The sequence below is a fragment of the Penicillium citrinum genome (assembly GCF_028827155.1).
Source record: "Penicillium citrinum strain IBT 23319 chromosome Unknown utg000008l:1.0-2707905.0:1.0-2709502.0, whole genome shotgun sequence".
In the NCBI taxonomy this organism is placed as follows: Eukaryota; Fungi; Ascomycota; class Eurotiomycetes; order Eurotiales; family Aspergillaceae; genus Penicillium; species Penicillium citrinum.
The window spans coordinates 1,840,673-1,860,800 of NW_026622693.1; the positions used below are offsets into that span (position 1 = coordinate 1,840,673).

Consider the following 20,128-nt stretch of genomic DNA (forward strand, 5'->3'; position numbering starts at 1 on the left):
TGTAGTATTTGGGGAAAAGGAGGTCATTGGTGATATTCGGTGATAACACGGGAGAGTATAATATACTCAGAAATATTAAAGTTGGGAATTGTACTTTTGGTGAATTTTTTTCGAATGGGCTGCGGGCGTTTTCTCGGAATGCGAGAAATCACCGAGGCCGAGAAATTGCCGAGATGAGATGATGTCAAGATTATTCGGTTGAGATCATCAGGATTTCATTTACCACTGCGAATATTATGTTGTATGATAGCATAAGAGTAGTCACTTAGAGGGATAAATAGAATGGTATATAATAGAGAGTAAGCTAGGAATTGCTCTAATCATACGCAGTGATATTCACTTGTATACAGCTTGAGTAGATAACTGTAGCTATACTGTATACTGTATGCTTAACCGACTTCCCTTCGACCGTCTCCTTCCATTTTGTGGGGTCCCCGCTGACTGTACGCAGTTCACCTTGGACTATTTCAATTTCGCCCTCCCCAGTTTCTTCTCCTTTTTCTCTTCCCTTTCTTCCATTGAACTTCCCCAGACACTCTCTCCCTCTACCTCCACAATGGCTGCTTCAGCACTTTTGAAGAGCCGCATTAGACGGCCTTCTTACCTCAACAAGCTCGCCAAAGCTGAAGATCTGATCGATCTCTTCCCCCATGGCTCTTACATTGGTTGGTCCGGTTTTACCGGTGTAGGATATCCCAAGTCAGTCCAATCAATTTCCCATCCCTGCCATTCCGAGATGCAGTCGTACAGATGGAGGATGGCAATTGTAGTGTCTATTGACTAACCAATTCCACAGGAAAGTTCCTACTGCTCTGGCAGACCATGTCGAGAAGAATAACCTACAAGGACAACTAAAGTACAACCTTTTCGTGGGTGCGTCTTCAGGCGCCGAGACCGAGAACCGATGGGCTCGATTGAATATGATTGAACGACGAAGCCCGCATCAAGTCGGAAAAGAAATTGCAAAGGGAATCAACAATGGCCAAATTAAGTTCTTTGATAAGCACTTGAGCATGTTTCCCTCGGATTTGGTATATGTAAGTTTGATCTTTGTCTCAAGCTCGGGATTTCCCGCCGCGGAGAGCGATCGTCCTAAGATCGACGCGCTAATTCGAGTCCCACCCCAATCTAGGGCTACTATACCCTCGACAAGCCAAAGAATAGAATCGACGTTGCTGTCATTGAAGCCTCTGCTATCACGGAGAATGGTGGTATCATTCCCGGTGCATCCGTGGGTGCATCGCCTGAATTGGTGCAGATGGCCGATAAGGTCATTATTGAAGTGAATACCGCTAGCCCGTCCTTTGAAGGTCTTCACGATATTGTCGGCTCTGATCTCCCTCCTGGTCGCAAGCCCTACCTAATCATGGCACCTGAAGACCGTATCGGTACTTCATATATCCCCATTGACCCAGAGAAGGTCGTTGCTGTGGTCGAATCCGACTATCCCGATCAAACCCAGCCCAATGCCCCAGAAGACGAAGGTTCCCAGGCCATCGCAACCAACCTGATCGAATTCCTCAAGCACGAGGTTAACCACGGCCGTCTCCCCCAAAACCTCCTCCCCATTCAATCCGGCATTGGCAACATCGCCAACGCCGTCGTCGGCGGTCTCAGCAAGGGCGGTGCCAACTTCAGCAATCTGAAGGTCTGGACAGAGGTCTTGCAAGATTCATTCCTCGATCTCTTCGACAGTGGAAACTTGGATTTCGCCACCGCGACATCCATTCGTTTCTCTCCTGATGGATTCAAGCGTTTCTACGATAACTGGGAGAAATACGCTGGCAAACTTCTCCTCCGCTCCCAACAAGTCTCCAACTCCCCCGAAATCATCCGTCGACTAGGCTGCATCGGAATGAACACCCCCGTTGAAGTCGACATCTACGCCCACGCAAACAGTACCTGCGTCATGGGTTCACGCATGTTAAATGGTCTGGGCGGTTCAGCTGATTTCCTCCGAAATGCCAAATACAGTATCATGCACACACCCAGTACGAGACCTAGCAAGGTTGATCCTACTGGTGTGAGTTGTATCGTTCCATTCGCTACACACATTGATCAGACAGAGCATGATCTCGATGTTATTGTTACGGAGCAGGGACTTGCGGATGTTCGTGGACTCTCGCCTCGTGAGCGTGCTCGTGTTATTATTAAGAAGTGCTCTCATCCGGATTATTATCCTATTCTGACGGATTATCTGGATCGTGCTGAATTCGAGTGTCTCCGGAAGGGAATGGGTCATGAGCCGCACTTGTTGTTTGAGGCTTTTAAGATGCATAAGAATTTGCAGGAGAAGGGTACCATGAAGATTGATTCTTGGGAGTAAATGTTTCACTAGTGATTTGCTTTCGTACTGGGTGTTACAGGCTAGTTAGCATAAACTAGTTTCAGGATTTGATGTTTGGAGGGTGTACATAATCATAGCGGCGCAATTTATCGGGATGGGTTTAACTCCCAATATTCAATATGAGTCTTCTTTTACTTCATTCACAACCTTAAAAATATCCCATGACACTGTTACACTTGGAGTTTGTTGTTATAATGATTTGCAAACTGAAGTTATTAAGGTGTGTACTATGTCCGCCTCCCAGAGTTCAAAGCATCAATCAAATGATTCTGGATCCGATTCATGACTACTGGTAGAGGGAATCGAAAAGAACTTTGAGTACAATTGGCCTATTCCCCACTGAACTACTAATTCGAGTAGATGGTACCTACCATCTACTCGATGAACCTACGTATATTTTTGAATTGAAGACATGGTATTCATTCGATGATTCACGATGTATAAACATGGTAATGCAATAGGTAATACTAATAAACCACCCAAACTCCAAGCTACTAACACAAAAACCTCAGTATACTCATAAATGAAACTTGACTCGAGTTAAGTCTGAGATTCAAATATTCCAAGCACTCTTTTCCCTTATTCCCAATTCAAATCACACTCCTCCCAATATCGCACATTAAGAAAAGGAATTCTATTCCGAGGGCGGATGGTATGATCCCCCGGTGAATCTAATCTCATTAGAACCAGTACAGCAAGACACAAGTATTACTTCGTGGAAGAGGATTGATTCACTCACCGACTGAAGAAAGAAGCAAGGAGTCCGGGGTTATCGCTAGACTTGCGACGGGCCCAGCCATGGTCGACGTTATAGTGCTTGACATCCTGGAGACCGGCGAATAGTCCGCGGCCAGCGGTTGAGTGCTGGATAATGAATTAGTTGGAGTTCGGGCTTTTGGTTTGAGTAGTTGGTAGTTTTGTACGTACGCGGCGTTCTTGGGTATTTCTAACCCAGTAGTCTGCGCCGAAGTCGTTTTGTAGACGGGCTGCTTCGGTTTTGGATGGCATTTTGATTCAATTGTAGAGATTTGTTTGAAGTATGAAGGACTTGGTGTTGGATCGTTGTGATGTCCAGTAAGATTAATCTTGATTTTATCTGATGATGAGAATGAAGTACGAGGGAACATGGTTCATGGATTCCCTTTTATATTCATGGAGTAGAGTATACCAGTAAATAGTACATAGTATAGATAATTCTAGTAGACAATATCATAGCCACACGTCAACATGGTACGATATCACCGGCCGAGCCCGAACCCGAACCATATCCAATTCGAATGTTCCGACAACCAGTTCATCGGTTCCGACTCGGTCTAATACTTAATACCCCGGAATTCAATTGGAAGAACCAGTCACACCCCGGAATTTTTTCTGGGTGTTATGATCTGATCTGCAAGTTTTAATTGGGTGGTTTTAGGAATTTGGGGTCCGGATCTGTTAAAGGATGGTTGTGGTTGGTTGTTAGGTATTAGTCGTGACGTCGTTTGTTCCATGGGCTGATGTGGTACGGCCGATTTCAATGCGGATGCGAGTTCCTGTGGCATTTCGGAGTTACCGAGTGGCTTAGCGGTCAGATGGTAGTATGGGATTATTTTTTCATGTTTCTGTTGTAGGGAGTTGGTGGTATTGGATCAGGTGGTGGAAGGATTGAAGTGGTATGATTGTGGCGTTGATGTGGTACGGTGCGTGGTGTGGTGTGGTGGTCATGTTTGTAGGGAGTTCGGGGGACATTGCTGCCCGATGATTGTTATTGGAATTATAGTATGAATTGATTATAATGTTCAAGGGTTATGTATGGGTTATTAACATGTGTACTGCTGAGGCTGAGTTGTCGACACTGCGCGACGGTCATGCAGGGACTTTTCCTGGGGATGGTTGAGTCCGCTGCAAATCACCCTCCGAGGCTTGTCTAGTTTGAAGCTAAATCTGCGAGAAAATAAAAACCCTGGTTCTTGACTGACAGCTAATAGAAAACGTTCTGAATGCTCAATTCTAGACGATGAGATAGATCAATGTCTTGAATATACATGGGGTTCCGCCAGTTACTGGCATGTTCTCAGTTTAGCCAACCAAGTACTATCTTTCTTCTTCCCTTGCTTAACTCCGCCGATAATTTCGAACCACCTGACAAGCACTTCAAGATATAATTCTCCAGGGCAGCTATCACACTCGGTCAAAAGCCGCAGTCGCCATCACAGTGGCAGAAAAAGCATATGACAGAAGAATGATTCCGCCGACTACTCCGTGCGAAACGGAGACCATTATAGTAACAGTCTTTGGTGGCACTACAGTCCCCATGACCTCTCGCAAGATCCTCCAAGTGTCAATTTGGAATGTCGACGCGGTTTATAATGTAGGGTGCCATTTTGGTAGAGATGGTTAAAGAAAGGCTTCGTTGTCCATTTTTCCAACCCGGTCTACCCAAACCAACTTATACTTTCAACAACAATTGCAGGCTTCAAGTTACACCTGGAAATTAAGAATATACACAGTGCTCATCATTCCGGAAATCTTTGATTATCAACAAATATACAACCTCGGTGGAAAGAATCAGGAGAGAAACAGATATAAGAGTACAAAATTGCAGACTTCAGACAGTCAATCAAACCTATCACATTCCAACAAAAAGCCCCAAAAGAACAAGCGAAAAGACAACCCCCATCTTCACACTGAAAATGCCACCCGAGATATTCACAGCATCGTTGGATGAAGTAGTTGAACTGGCCTCGCCCGAACTAGAGGTTGCAGTCGAGGTCTCCTTATCCGAAATTTTCGAATCTTTCCCAGTCGCAGTCACAGTCGCAGTCGGATAAGAAGTACCGGTAGCAGTAGAATTGACATCTCCAAAACACCAGACATCTTCCCATTTCACACCGGCCTTATAGAGACAATCTGTAAGGTCTTGTACGGACTGATCAACGGCTGGTGCGTAGAGGGCACAGTCGTGGTTGTAGGCTTTGACGCCGGCGGGTTGGGCGCATTTCTCAATGTAGGGCTTATATTTATCGCTGTTTGGGATTCCGCAGGCTGCATCTTTGACGGGGAGTTCGTATTGTGCTGATGAGCCGCAGGTTGTGCTTGCGCTTGAGGAGGTAGTTGTTGCTGATGGCATGGTAGAGGGTTGATATGTTTGTGGTAGAGTATTGTGAAGTTGCCAACTGAAGAATTCTAATAGGCCTTTCTGGAATCTCTGGGTGCTTGACCTGTTATAAGAAACATTGAAGTTTGGACTGATGGAAACCTCTGATATTCATTCGTCAAACTATACTGTGGGGCGCCGACTATTTTAAACCGGCGGACATTTCATGATTTTGGCTGGCTTGGCTCTCGGGTGTAAATGGGTTGAGACAGGTTCGTGCTACATGAGATAAAAGGGGATTTACCTGTAGTGAAACATAAGGGTAAGTTAAGTCTAATTTATACGAGCGGTGTTCTGGTAGTTTCGCTAAAAGCTCCCAGCAACTTGAAGTGATTAACTCGGACAGCCAGGATTGTACTATGTATTGGAATAGTTCATACTGAATTTTTCCGAACTAACCGAATCAGAGAGTATGTTTCTTAACGAACTGATTTTATATGTCTTTTCCAAATGAAGTTCCAGAAAGCGGTACATTCATAGAACGTGAGCTGTCCTATATGCTGTATGAATTTCTTGGCAAAGAGCTTTTGCCGACTATTTTTGCTCAGCAGACCCACCGAGGCTCGGCATTGAGATCGATATTAGATGGATTTCATTTTAAGGACGAACTATGTTCTCTGTACTCCGTATCTGTTCGCAAGTGGAATATGCGTGCCCTCCACAATGGTATTCATATTTGTGTCTGAGGCTCAGACTCTGCGGCACTAACACATTTTACCCACAGGTTCAAGTTCTCCCACTCTTTTTCCATCTGATCAACATTGACGCAGATTGCTACCAAACATCAAGATGAGTGGCTTTCGAATCATCTATGTGGATCCTCGAATATTCGTCGAACTTAGTGCTGTTCTGATAGTCAAGTGCCGCAAAATGTTGTGGATACAGCGAACCTGAGGTCTTTTCGCAACACGACATGCGCGTTTAGACAAAAGCACGCGGTTTTCTTATGCTGCTCGCTGGACCCGCAATATTATAATAGAGATGCCAGAAGTCTTCTACTCGCGAGAGCAAATGAATTAAAACAATCTTACTCTGGTGATATATTCGTCGATGTCACAGGATATACAGAAGTCCTCCCCATAGTTATACCAAAGCGAGTTTCTCGGACTTCATTATAAAAGTCTCGGACATACCCTCAAATGACATTGAAACTTTCACCCGAACACCCAGCCATCTCCTATGAGTTTGTGGCCCATCAACCTGGTTAATATATTAGAGGATTCATTTTTGCATATCTATGCCAGATGCACATGTAACTACTAACTTAGGTACATATACGCATTTATTTGTACTCTCCAGGGCTCTCATGCCCTTGAATATAGGATAACCACTCGTGATTGTTCTCAAATTCCAACTTAGCAGAATTCCTGCGTGCACTAGTGTAGCGGCCTCAGGCGCTGATACTCCACCTTCCTCCATCTCTAACTACCACTTCCCATCTACCTTCTTTCCTCTTTCCCAGTACTCACCCTTCACTTGCTTATTTTCAAGGCCATCCAAAAATATATAACTCATTCTTTTTCTCGCCCTGAGCAAGAGTTCTCTCAAGTATCTACGTCTAAAAGCCTTTCTGACAGTCAATGGCCATGTTCACCGACTCGAGCTCTTGGTCTACTGTCGAGGCATTCCTCGAGAAAAATGACAGCCAAACTTCGTACTGGTTTCATGAAACTCAATGGGACGAGCTCTGCCGTCATGCTGCGGACCTTGCTGGTCAATCGCAGTGTGTTGCCTTAGATCAGGTGACATGCGGGCTTAACAATATCACTCGGGTGCTGGAATTTCCCAACAAGACATGCTGGATCGCTCGAATTCATATCAGAAGAAGCAGCTCGCCCTTTGACAGCAGCGCCAGCCTCAAAAGTGAAATTGCAACGATGCAATTTATCAAGGAGCAATCTGATCTACCAGTCCCTCGAGTTTTCGGTTATGATACTAACGAAGAAAATCCGGTGGGCTCCGCCTACATATTGATGGAGGTCTTACCCGGTATTGCGGCTATGGATGCCCTGGGCGGATACAAAGTCCATCGCGGTGTGATTGCCAGAGGCCGACGGCAGAACTTCTATCGATCTGTCGCGAAATGTCATGTTCGTCCATTGACCCACCTGAGAGACTTGTCTAACTGCTGAGCTGCTGACCTTGCAATTCAGGTTCAAATAACATCTTTGCGTCTTCCAAAAATTGGGACTATTGTTCGAAACTCTAAAGGTGGATATGAGAGTGGCCCTGTTCCAGGGATTGGCAGTCCATTCGACACAGCATCAGCTTTTTTCGAGGCATGGCGGACAGTGTCAAGTTTAAGCGAGGCAAAGAAGAAATCATGAACATTATGAAACTCACCCCCTCGTTTTCGCCGGAGAAGATGGTCGAGATCATCGAGAACTTTCTATCGCAGATGAAGGCAATAGCTAGTCAGCTGTCCTCATACAACGAAGGACCATTCCCTTTGGACCACGATGACTTCCTTCATAGTAACATCATGGTCAATGAGGATAACTTCGATGTGACAGGTGTAATCGATTGGGAAGGAGCTTGGACCGTTCCCTGGGAGTTAATCGGATTCCCGAGATTTCTTTCAACCCTGCCTGCGTGTCTCGGTTTACCTGAAAATTACGACCAGCATGGACAGCCATTGGATGAAGAAGAACAAGAAACCTGGCGCGAGCGAGGAGACTATGTTGTAATGGTAAAGTCATTGGAGCATGCGGATAACCTGCTCTCGACTGGTCTCAGCAGCAAGAGGATGCAGACCATAGCTTATGCGTACAGGGCATATACCTGTACTGGAAAGCTGGGTACCTATGATCGGGTTATCGAAGAGTTAACCAGGCAGGCGTAGATTCATCCCAGACACACTACTCAGCCTTTCGTGGATTAATTACATCGGATTTTGATGGCCAAACTCTGGAAAGAATACAGGTAAAGATGACCGAGTCATGGTTTTACAGGTACTCACCCAAGAACCAAGAATGCTGAATCCATAGCCACGTTTCTTTATTCTAACCGTACTTCACATATTGTGCTATTTCTGAGATATTTCCATTTTCCATGGCCGCCACCAGCAACTTATGATGCAACAGTACCAAGGTACTCACAATACTAGGATATGATGGAATGGGAAAGGTGCAAACGCTGTGAATTGAGAGAGAGAGAGAGAGAGAACCCCCCCTCACTTCCGGAAAATGGAAAATGGAAAAAAGTGAAAAAACCCCCGGGGAGAAATACCATGACAAAAGTGACTTTAGAGTGAAGCTCAGAGGAGACATTATTATGAGCTCATACAATTATTATTAGCATTTCAAATACGATTGATTCACAAATTGTACAAAGTCCCAAGCTTGAAATTGACAACTTAGCCGCCGTATAATACTGTATGTTGAGAAAATATATGGAGCTGCTATCTTATTTTTTTATTTGAAGATTCAGACATTTCTTGATCAAGGGTAGCAACTGACAATGCCTGGACTTTAGCCGAGTCCGTTGTATTATCTAAACTTATATAGACCATTTGCCTGGTTCCCATTTGGCTACGCAAACCGAGTTTAGACAATCACAACATCCTATTGGCACTTAAACCTTTTCGTTTGAAATTTAGAAATTTCAAACTGACTCTGCCGATCACTGATCAGGTTCACCGAAAAGAGTAGAAGTTCCGCAGCAAAATGGTGTGCGTCGCCGCGATATTGCCAGTCTATTAGTTCCACGTCCGCCACAGCCAATCAAAACTCCACTTCGCCGAATCGTGGAGTACCATGTATACATCGCCGAAGTCTACTGTCACAAGGACGAACTTACAAATAATATTATTCGGGTAAGGTGCTAATGTCAATTCCTTTGTTCGGGCTGAATAATAAGACAACATGTCATTATGGATGTATACAGAATGCAGTGACAAGTAGTAGACCGATCTCCATCATGTCACCTTTTCTTCTTTCTTAAAGAATTGTTCTGAACTTGGACATAGCATCTCAGCTTGTGATAAGCATTCCTGCGATCGAGGCTGAGGTCAATGTGGACAGAACTCCAGAAAATAGAGCCGATACAGCCACACGAGAAACATCGCCAGCTCTTCCAGGGGCAATTTGGGATAGAATACCAATTTGAACACCCAGTGATCCCAAATTCCCGAATCCTAGATATTAATCAGTTAAGTTCATAGATAGTTGTCATAATAAATTTATTGGCGAGGACTTACCACAAAGAGCGTATGTTGCAATGATCTGTGAACGTGGACTCATGGCCAGGTATTCAGGACCTTGCGTGAGATCGGTAAACGCCACGAATTCATTGGCGATGATTTTGATACCGATTAGTTGGCCGACTAGTAAAAGATCTTGTCGAGGTACACCGATAAGAAAAGCTATGGGGTAGCAGATATAGCCCATGATGAGCTGCAGGCTCAGGTATGCATCCCCATCTTGCGTAATGTTGATATACCTGTGATAGTTAGTATATCTTGCTCATCTAAATGATCTGAAATGACCTCAGACTCAGAGTTCTTACCGTCCCCACCATCCCAGCAGTCCATTGACAAGACCGATCATAGATATGATTGATAGCAAGACCGCAACAATTGTACCACCAATCTTGATACCAAGCCAGGCCCCATTTGAAAAAGCATGAAGGACATTTGTAGCTTTTTCGTTTTCATCCTTAGGAATATGCACTCTGCCGGAAGTTATAGTTTCTTCCGTCTCTGGATAACGCATCTTTGAAACAGTCAACGACGCTGGAATAGACATGATGCATGACGAGACCAAGGCTTGTGCATCAAGTCCCAAGCTAATATATCCCACAAGAACAGAACCTGCAATCGTAGCAAATCCAGAGCACATAATCTGATGGATTTCCGCCTGGGTCAGATATTCAACAAATGGTCTGATCAGCATTACTGACTCGCCTTGACCGAGAAAAGGTGATGCAGCTGCAACAGTAGCCTCAGCGCCAGAAACACGTAATGTCCAGAAGAAGAAAGTGGCGAATTTGACAATGAACCACTGCAGAAATCCAACATGATAAAGACTCTGTACCACAGCAATGAAGAAGATAATTGCTGGTACCACGCTCGTAATGAAGTAATTGAGTTTGACAACAGCTTCATCTGTGACGAAGGCTGTTCCCTGGTCGGCGAATCCGAGGAATGCACGAGCGAGATAGGAGATAAAATTAAATATATCATAGCCAGCCTTCGTTTTTAAAACAAAAACCGCCATGACAAACTGTGTAAGCATTCCACCGATTACTGTGTGCCATGGAATACATTTTCGATTTCGAGACGTCAACCATAGGACGAATAGGATGACGGCGAGCCCCAGGATTGATATAGCTCGGTTACCTCTTGTATTATCCACCGATTCTTCGGGTACAAATGACCCTACACAAATGACTGCAATTGTAAGCAGAGCAGCGAAGCAAGTCCGGAGTTTATGAGGCATGGTGTCGTAGATTTTGACCAAGGAGTTGTTGTAAAGCCATCGGGTTGGTCGCATGACATAACTGACAGGTATGAAGTTGAAAATGATGCGTAAAGTGATGGCCAAATAAACGAGAAATGGGATCAGCCAGCCGTAATCATGGCGATGCAGGATCAAGCCCGCAATCCACCACCTAATAATAGACTGTGATTAGTTTTGGGGGGTGGATACAATCAGGGTACCCTTTTTTCAACTTGAAACTCACGCCGTGAATAAAAGCCAGATGAATAGTTGAGCGAAATTCTTCCATTTCGAAATTTTATTGACGTTTCCACTTTCTTCATTTGCTGTATCCTGTGCGAGACCATGTCCAGCGTTATCAGAGCTAGCCCTCTCATTCTCAATATTCAATCTGCCTTGTGCTTGATCACTCATTTGTGGTGAGTGATGGGCATTCTCAAGATGATAATGGATCCACTTCTCTGCTATCGGTTTAGGAGGAACGATAATATTATCACCCTCGATATGACTGGCCTCAAGATGTGTATTATGGGGTTGGAGTGAATTGCCTATATCTTCGGCCGGCTCGAAGTTCATCGTCAGTCAATGGAGACCAGCTTCAGGGTGTAGGTCACAGCCGGGAAAAGGAAAATGCGAGTAACTATGCAGGGAATCGGCCGTGATACACGGGAAATAACTTCCTTTTTATACTACTAATACTAGTCTTCCCGAATACAAGTTCTAACTGCAATTGTACCAATGGAGTAGTAATAATCTGCCAAGAAAGCGCTCGTTGCGATCCCCGCAAAATAACCCCAGATTAGCACACTTATTCCCCATTCAAAGCTTATGAGATAACTTGAAGTGGCTAGTGCAGCTTGAGGGCCGTTCTCGGTGAGCATAGTCGGGAGGTAGCTTGATAGTGGCTATTCGGCGATCGGATGTTGGTAAAGAGCCTCCACTCAAAGGAGCCGATCAAACCTTAAAGGTTTCCCGATCGTATGGGCTACGCTTGTACAGTTGGATGTACTAAAAAACTCGTCGGATATGATGATCTATGGATATCTAGTTTGCCACTGAAGATGGGATCAGAATTGAGCGATAGGTTGGAGGATTCAAGATCATAGAAGAGATTCGCGTACGTATATGGCATTGATGAACTACCTGTCACTGCTTGGGCTAATGTTTACTACCAAGGAAAGCATTCCGAGCGAACTAAAGTATTACAGAAAGGATAAAATAGGATAAAGATAGAGGGATCAGAAGTATCGAATAGCAGTCCTATGAAGGATAGGGCTGCTTACATCTCAACAGAGACTCACTCCCTGGGTTCTACTTTTCAAGAGAGTTCGATCTAGACGCAGGAGTCCCAGACTCATAATCACATTACCTTTGTTTCCTCCGCCGCTTCTTAATATCCACCGCCACCGCTCGATAAGAGCGTTAAGTCTTTCCTTTTCGGCATGTGACGAAGAGGTTAAGAGCAGCCTCATCATGATGGACGATGCAATAGCAAAGTTGGAAGGGGAGACTGTGTTTGGGCTTTAGTTAATCAAAAAAATCCAAAATCTAACAGAAATAGATCAGGCCTCCGAAGTCTTACATTTATGCCAGAAGGCGTTCCATGCCCCGGCTTGTAACCGGTCGGTAAACTCAACAAATTCGATACAATAAGACTCTGCTTTCAATCGAACCGACACGGAAAATTCTTCGCGTATCCGTCTTTCTTCGACGCTGCCAGGCCTTGTTTCCAAAGATCTTAGGATTGCACGCATTATGAGCAAATGCACGGCCCAATACGCGAGACCAAGAGAAGCGCTTCCGTCCATTTGAACTCGTGAAGACAAATTTGCCGGCTGAAAGAATGACAGCTTATCAAACGCAGTTTTCCAGACATCTAATCTAGATCTCAGCTCGTTTGCAAGAGCAGACGTCAGGCTGAAATCGCTGGATGTTCGTTTGGAAGCCCTGATGGTGAAAAAAGAATCGATCATATCCGACAGGATGATGGTCAATTCCACCAAATGGCAGAAATGGCCTTGAACATGAGAGTTCTGGGTAGTTCCAGGCATTTCCGAATATGCAACGTCCGAATCATCCAGTGGCAGAACATCATAGTCGTCTTTATGAATATGGCTGGCGAGTCCGGAGCAAGCATAATTCCACTTGTCAAGAACAAAAGTCCCCCACCATAATCTTTTGCGCAACTTCTTCTCCCAAAGCGGCATACCCCATACTGTCGAGCAGTCTGTTGATAATCCCAGAGTTTGAGCCAGACTCACGGTCCACGCCATAAAGCTCCACTGGAAGGGAGAACCCTGGAAAAAACGGTCTGTGATATCACGTTGTAATAGTAACAGACAGGACTGGAGGGTGGACAAACGCGGACTATGAATTTCCTGTGTGATCGCAACCCAAGACATTCGGTAAAGCTCCTTTGCTGTAGGAAGATCAATATCCAGCATCGTCGATAGAACATCATCGTAAACCATGTATGGAAGAGCAGACGCATACAGTGCTGCTTTCAACGAGAGGGGTAAAGCTTGAAGCACCCTCTCATCTGGCAAACCGTCTTCTATCATCTTTGAATAGGATAGGACGGGGAAATATGGGTAAACGTAGTCGAAGTAAACATTGATCAGCCGAATGCCAACTTTGCTGTCCATTCGCGTAATCTGGGCGCGGATTTGAGAGAACTCAGATTCCTCGACGCGAGGCTCGAAGTGATTATATACGTGATCCCGGTCGAGGCAGAACACGATAGGTCGTTGATCGTCAATGGTTTCCCCGGGCTGTGATTCACGCTGGAATCGACGGTAATGGTGATTTTCTGCGTGTATGGCGAGGCCGGAGCGCTTCAGCAGATAAGGATCACTTTCACCACTCTCGCCCAAAAGATGGAATGTCCACGAAGGCTGGTCTAGAGGTAGTTCCATATCATTACGGTGAGTCTCCGAGGTGTCTGAGCCTGGAGATGTTGATGGTGTAATAGATTGGACTTGCTCATCGAAGAAATTGTTTAGCGAGATGCCGCTCGCATCAAATGAACTAGGCAGACCCTGCCAAGGGAAAGAAGCACTCTCTTGATCGAGCACTGCTGGATCCCGTAAGATGTTGCTGGAGTCGCAAGTGATTTCTGAAAGGGATGCTCAGCAAGTCTTGATATCTTGTCAACTCTCGGGCGGCAATAAATACCATTCTGATGTAAAGAAACTCTCAATAATTCCGTGCGACGTGTTTTACGCCGCTTTTTTGTGAATGTGCATTCGAATCCTCTTGCCTTGCATGTTGTACATGGCAAGGCAGTCTCAACGATACAGGCGGTCTTTCTAACACGGCAGAAATCACAAGATCGAGGGTTTCTGCTGCGTGTTTGAGCGAGTCTGGGTGGTGTAGAAGTATGTTGAGCGCTATTCGGTGCGAACTGATCCCTAACTTCTACTCCATTATCCAATGAAAACATATGGAAGTTGACATCTGGCTCTGGCCCTAATAGGTCGTAGAGTTGGAAATCATGTACCTGTGGAGACCCCATTCCTGCCGAGTCTATCCAGATATATCCAGATTTTCGAAACAGAGAGGGGAAAAAGAGGTTTAATCCCGCTATGAAAGGCTAACTATGGCCAAGTTCCGTCAGGTGGATTTCCCCGCTATTAATGAAAAAGAATAAGTTCAAAATAGCGAGAAAGCGTGGCGAAATCTGCACTCGGAGAGTTCTTCGATATGCGCACGCACATCTTGTTCGCCGAACCGACTATGTAGGATCTTTATTCGCATACCCTCAAAAATTCCACTTCATTAGATTGTAAGAGCTACTGGCTAGTCAGATGGAATGGGCATAGACGATCGGTATTTTTAAAATTGAATGATGAGCAATAATATTGTTCTATCTCTGTACATCACGCCTAACTACCAGTTCCCAAGTTCCTCACTGAATCTTCACATATCCAGTCTTCTCATCAGCTCTAGCCATGCACGACTCCAAAACCTTCCAAAATTTATCTGTATCCAGGGATCTCGGAATCATGACTCCAGGTTTACCATGCTCAAGCTTTGTAGCAACTGTTCGACCCTCCTGCAAACCAGCCAACACAACATCAATATCCCATCGCTCACCATTGTTATCATTGAAGTCAATTCGCTTATCCGAGTCAGGGTGATCGGCCAACAGGATAGCCACGGCTAGCGGGTCATGCAATGGTGCACCGGTATCCATTCCCCAGCCCTGCTTATACGTTTCCGCCACAAAGACCAAAAGCTCGTTGAACATGGTCCTCATTCTTGTAGGGCCTTTTTCGCCATGCAGAAGCATGTGTCTTGCCGCCGGGGTCGTGTACGCCTGATGCGACACATCCAGCGGGATGAGAAACGTCTTCGGTTTAAGGACAGGGTTTAGGAATACACTGGCCGCCGACTCAATGTCAGCCCAGACGTTGAATTCGGCGAAGGGAGTGTAATTTCCGTGACGTCTGCAGCTTCTTCCTTTCTCGTCGGTATAATTCGGACCCAAATCGACGTGAGGTGCAAACTCGTCACCACCGACACCACCACCCATGATGCTTATTCCCTTGATGTGAGTGGCTACTTCGGGATATACCGCGAAAAGAAGCGCAGCATTGGTGAGAGGGCCCACAGCCACGAGCCAAGCAGTATTCGGCGGACAGGAAAGAAGGGCATCTCGCATGGCGTTGATCGTGTTTCCAGGCTGAATATCAACCGTCGCTTTAGGGAGCAGATCGGTGCCGGCCAGTCCACTCGCGCCGTGAACCTCCGCAGCTGATCGTACAGGTCGACAGAAGGGCTCCTTTGCACCTTTATATAATGGAACATTGGTGGCTCCGATGGCTTCTAAGATGCTGAGGCCATTTTTGGTGACGTTTTCTAAAGGCGCGTTGCCATTTACAGTGCTAATCCCAAGTATTCGAAGGGCAGGATGGTAGATTGACATCAACATGGCGCAAGCATCCTAACCGGTGTTAGTGATCATAATCTTCCCTTGAATTTAAAAGAATTTTAGGTTCGTACATCGTGACCTGTCAGTATTGTTAGCACTGTGCTTGCCAAGGGCCTTGACATGGCATGGCATTGCAAGTAACATACCTGGATCACAATCGAGCCACAGGGGAATCTGAATGGAAGTTGAGCTCTCGGTCATATTGCAGCTTCGTATAATTTGTCGTATGAAGGAGAAAAGGATCTTGGGTGTGGATTTAAGTACTTCTCGAAGGCTTCTCGTAGCTTGCTTTAGATAATAACTGCCTGAACTACTATTTACTTATAGGCCAGTCATGGGGCCGGCCTCATGAAGCTGGTAACTTATCAGCCGATCACCGATGGGGAAGTATTCATATTGAGCTTCGATTAACTATGTCGTGAGGATTCTCAAAATTTCCCCTTATCGGATTTCACTCACTCTATCTTTCTGCTTCAAATTGCTACCAGTCACTTCGGCGGTGCCTTGATCGGTTCGGCGATCGGATATCGGCGCTGGTGGGTACGACCGTTCCGATCAGCGACCATAGAATAATAAACCATGGCACCATAGCAAGATTCCAGGGAGCGATCTATACGGAACGAAAAGCAAATCCAATACTACTGGATCTACTATACTTCCCGCGCTCGGCTCTACGGATACGTCAATTCTACGGATACGTCAATTCTACGGATACGTCAACTCGCAAGGACTCCGACGATCGTAGACCAAGACGATCACGACAAACTACTCTCAGACATCGATTTGTTTTCTCATCAACATGCAGTATCGTCGTAATTCAGGAATATAGCAGCGCAGACTTTCTCACGCCTTGTAGCTATTCAATCCTCTCTCGATGGCAGCAATTTGTAATGCAAGAACAGGCGCAAATTGTCTCGCCCACATGAAGCTGCCTGTCATGAACCAAAATCCCGGCATGCCGCTTGGTCTCCACGTCTAGAAGGTATATCAGTATTGGTTAAGCAGGAGGCCCTCATTGGCGCCAACTTACTCCAATACGCTCTTGATTTTCATCAAGGCCACAAATTTCCCCGACTTTGCTCATAAACTCCTCTCCCATAATCCCCTCAATTGTCTTGGTACAGCGCTCAAAGCCAGTGGCTAATATGACAATGTCGGATTCGATCTTTGTTCCATCCGCTAGAACTATTCCATCTTCATAGAATTCCTGGACACCCTTTTCACATCTCTTGATCTTGATTCGGCCGTCGACGATCATTGGGGATGCACCTTGGTCTATGTAAAAATGGCCTGCCTTAATGAGCTGATGATCAAGCAGACTGTCTCCTTCATCTCCCTTTTTCAAAGCCATTCCGGCCTTTTCCAATCCATCCAACAAGTCTTTATCATTTACAGACATCATCTGGGATGCCCCAATGCTCAGTGTACGAGTTACCGGAATTGGAAATGAGTTTCCTAGAAGATCAGCATCATCGGTACTTACTCCTGGGCTATTCCAATGCGCCGTTTGGATATTTTCCAGTGAATTAAGAGATGTCACGAAGATACGACCTCGCTGCACCATAGTAACATGCTTCGCTCCATGATTGACGAGATCCTGCGCCACGTCATGCGCACTGGTTCCAGCTCCAATGATCGTGATCCTTTTGTTTTGCACATCCGGGATTGAAGCCGCTGTTCTGAATTCTGAGGTGTGGCGAACCTCACCCTTGAACAAATCTTGGCCTGGGAATTGGGGAGACACTGGGATATTGCTCAAGATACCGGTGGCTAGCACAACATGCCGAGGGTAAATAGTTTCCACTCCATGCTTGCCTCGCAGCTCAACTGAGTACTGCTCAGCGGATTCATTGAACACAACATTGTCCACAAGCGTATCATAACGAACTTTCAGTCCCAATATATGCTGATAGTGTTCCATCCATTTCGTTATATGTTCCTGGTCAAGATAAAGGGGCCAGTTGCTCGGGTATTTCAGAAAGGGGTAGTGATCTGCGTATAAAGGTGTGTGTAGTTTGATGGTATTGTATCTGTCGCGCCATGCTTCCCCGGGTTGAGAAGCCTTTTCAACGAGTAGATAGCTTATACCTAAATGCTGTAGGTGTGCAGCGATTCCAAGTCCAGATTGCCCTAATACTTAGTTAGTGCTTCCATTCAACCATCCAATTAGGTGTTCGAGTTACCAGCTCCCACAATGAGGACTTGCGGATCATCGGCCCCATGATTGAGAGCGCTCGATTGCTCATCTGCTTTCTCGTGTAATTTCTCAAGGACAGTGAATACCGTCCATGCTTTCCATTGATCTGGCCCAACGCTCGCCAGTCGGAGAACGCCTTTACCGGTGCCAAATTTAGTCTTGAAGCTAAATCCAGATTGAATGAATCTTAATCCCCCCTAAATCCACTAGCTGTGGCTGTAGAGCGCCTATCTGGTCCGCCTTGGGGTCGGAAAATTCAACTTTCGAGGCGATAAGATAGTTGGATATCGCCTCGGTCCCATTATGACACACAATGTCCCAGGAGAAGGTGATAAAATCTCTCCACCAAGACTCTTTATCGAGGAAATGACCAGAAATATCACCTTTCTCTAAGCTTTCCACGAATGATTGAAGCCAGCCGTTGATAATCTCCGCTGGTTTAATCTCTTCTGGGTTGACGGATGGGTGTAGGGTGAGCTGCGGAAGAGCAGCCACAGGGGGAAATTCGCCAGACATGATAGGAGGCTGCTGAGGTCTCAAAGACTATACAAAAGGAAGAGTTTGATTGGGTTGAATATGAAAGGTCTTTTATATTTTGCAATGCCCATCGGCGAGTGATCTTTATATCTCATGTGTTGCTCGCTGTGACTTCATTGAGTCTTCGTAAGCTGAACGTGCATCGAATGATAATCAACTAAACCCCACTTGGCCAACCGACAGAGCTCAGCTTCGCTAGAGAAGCTTGAAAGGAAGGTCTGATCTCCAAGTGTCTTGACTTGGAAAATCCCCGCGCAAGGCTGAGCCTTGAAAGACAAGAATGAGGTAGCACCGTCAGTCACATCCTATTTGCTCTGGGAGATCTCGTTGTTGAATGAAGAGCAGAAATTTTAGATAAACCGGAGCAATCATTCAGTATTTCTTTCCCTGTTTTTCAAAGAATATGGACTAAGCTAAGAGCAAGATTATACAATTTCCTCTTCAAATTGTGGATGTCTGCCTGAAACACATGGCAACTACTGGAATCGGGCCCCCAACACCTCGCATAAATCGCCCGACTAGCCTTTTCAGGTACAAGTGCTGACAAGGCTGTGTAAATTGGCCTTGAGCTAGCTATACGCCGCGCCGGAACTTCCGGTCCACTTGGAGTCAGAATCAGAAAATGTCATCCAGAGCGAATACCCGTAGCAAATGCCAGAGGATGCCTGACATGCAGGCAACCCCATATTCGATACCACCAGCAGCGTCCATGTGCTCGTTCTTCATCTTGTGAGAATCGGCATTGAAAAGACTCGCGGAGATTTGACCGGATCTACCGGGCATTTTTATCATTATCTTTAGATATGGAAAAAAAACTTTTGTAAGTTAGGTGTTTTGTCTCTGAGTAAGAATCAACACATCCGTTCGACCATCCACACGACTCATGTTTGGAAACATTCTCAGTACGGCTGTGAGATGCTCATGCAACACGGATTTGGATGGTCTATACCTATAGGTATAAATCATCTCGTGAAGGTGCTCAAATTCAGAGTCAGTTGCTACAATAGCGATGAAATGCTGAAGACGATTGAGAAAGACCACGCGAATGTGTGGTCTGAACCTTCAGAAGATTGCTTCCAAGCAATCTGCGTATATACTACTAGCTAGTACAGTAGTACTAGTATATTCAGAGCGTTTCAAACGCTGCAAGTTGCAGTGTCGTGGCTCCGGGCACTACGGATCGCCTTGACTACAAGTACTCAAATGATACTTACCATAATAATACTTTGTTGGATATCTCATCCGCATCAACAAATATATATTCACGCCTTTACCCCAACACAATTTCCTACAACGTTGGAACCGGTTCCACGCTCGAAATTGTAAGCTTCCATGTTTCCAAATTGAAATATCTACTGAGAAAGAAATGGGGGTACAAAGATTGATTCCTACCAATACCAAATACCTACTTGGTAACTGAGTAGCCCTCAAATCTACATAAATTCCTCATTTAATGGACAATACGGAATTTTCGCAGATCCACCACGCCAAGGCTCGCTGACAGCCATCTAGCGACCGTTGGTGGGCGATCGGGCTG

General features: G+C 45.4%; 8 protein-coding genes across 8 annotated transcripts; 2 read left to right on the forward strand and 6 right to left on the reverse strand.

The window, feature by feature from the left end:
- Positions 1-556: 556 nt before the first annotated feature.
- Positions 557-2,326, forward strand: coaT (acetyl-CoA hydrolase ACH1; the record flags this gene model as incomplete). Its single annotated transcript, XM_056648046.1, has 3 exons — positions 557-699; positions 797-1,037; positions 1,133-2,326. The coding sequence occupies 3 exons, from the start codon at positions 557-559 to the stop codon at positions 2,324-2,326; spliced, it is 1,578 nt and encodes a 525-aa protein (XP_056497811.1).
- A 655-nt stretch (positions 2,327-2,981) lies between these two features.
- N7469_009129 (uncharacterized protein) lies at positions 2,982-3,355 on the reverse strand (the record flags this gene model as incomplete). Its single annotated transcript, XM_056648047.1, has 3 exons — positions 2,982-3,018; positions 3,087-3,211; positions 3,275-3,355. 3 exons carry the CDS (start codon positions 3,353-3,355, stop codon positions 2,982-2,984), a joined length of 243 nt encoding a protein of 80 aa, XP_056497812.1.
- A 1,603-nt stretch (positions 3,356-4,958) lies between these two features.
- Positions 4,959-5,459, reverse strand: N7469_009130 (uncharacterized protein; the record flags this gene model as incomplete). Its single annotated transcript, XM_056648048.1, has 1 exon — positions 4,959-5,459. One exon carries the CDS (start codon positions 5,457-5,459, stop codon positions 4,959-4,961), a length of 501 nt encoding a protein of 166 aa, XP_056497813.1.
- A 1,607-nt stretch (positions 5,460-7,066) lies between these two features.
- N7469_009131 (phosphotransferase family protein) lies at positions 7,067-8,328 on the forward strand (the record flags this gene model as incomplete). Its single annotated transcript, XM_056648049.1, has 3 exons — positions 7,067-7,576; positions 7,640-7,717; positions 7,786-8,328. 3 exons carry the CDS (start codon positions 7,067-7,069, stop codon positions 8,326-8,328), a joined length of 1,131 nt encoding a protein of 376 aa, XP_056497814.1.
- Positions 8,329-9,457: 1,129 nt separating this feature from the next.
- N7469_009132 (NupC/NupG family nucleoside CNT transporter) lies at positions 9,458-11,338 on the reverse strand (the record flags this gene model as incomplete). Its single annotated transcript, XM_056648050.1, has 4 exons — positions 9,458-9,621; positions 9,685-9,926; positions 9,993-11,096; positions 11,169-11,338. The coding sequence occupies 4 exons, from the start codon at positions 11,336-11,338 to the stop codon at positions 9,458-9,460; spliced, it is 1,680 nt and encodes a 559-aa protein (XP_056497815.1).
- A 1,148-nt stretch (positions 11,339-12,486) lies between these two features.
- Positions 12,487-14,190, reverse strand: N7469_009133 (fungal specific transcription factor domain-containing protein; the record flags this gene model as incomplete). Its single annotated transcript, XM_056648051.1, has 2 exons — positions 12,487-14,020; positions 14,147-14,190. 2 exons carry the CDS (start codon positions 14,188-14,190, stop codon positions 12,487-12,489), a joined length of 1,578 nt encoding a protein of 525 aa, XP_056497816.1.
- A 641-nt stretch (positions 14,191-14,831) lies between these two features.
- Positions 14,832-16,058, reverse strand: N7469_009134 (nucleoside hydrolase; the record flags this gene model as incomplete). Its single annotated transcript, XM_056648052.1, has 3 exons — positions 14,832-15,869; positions 15,929-15,936; positions 16,004-16,058. 3 exons carry the CDS (start codon positions 16,056-16,058, stop codon positions 14,832-14,834), a joined length of 1,101 nt encoding a protein of 366 aa, XP_056497817.1.
- A 642-nt stretch (positions 16,059-16,700) lies between these two features.
- Positions 16,701-18,570, reverse strand: N7469_009135 (flavin-containing monooxygenase; the record flags this gene model as incomplete). The annotated part of the gene is given in 4 exon segments (XM_056648053.1): positions 16,701-16,832; positions 16,888-17,987; positions 18,041-18,251; positions 18,262-18,570. The coding sequence occupies 4 exon segments, from the start codon at positions 18,568-18,570 to the stop codon at positions 16,701-16,703; spliced, it is 1,752 nt and encodes a 583-aa protein (XP_056497818.1).
- Between the last annotated feature and the right edge of the window lie 1,558 nt (positions 18,571-20,128).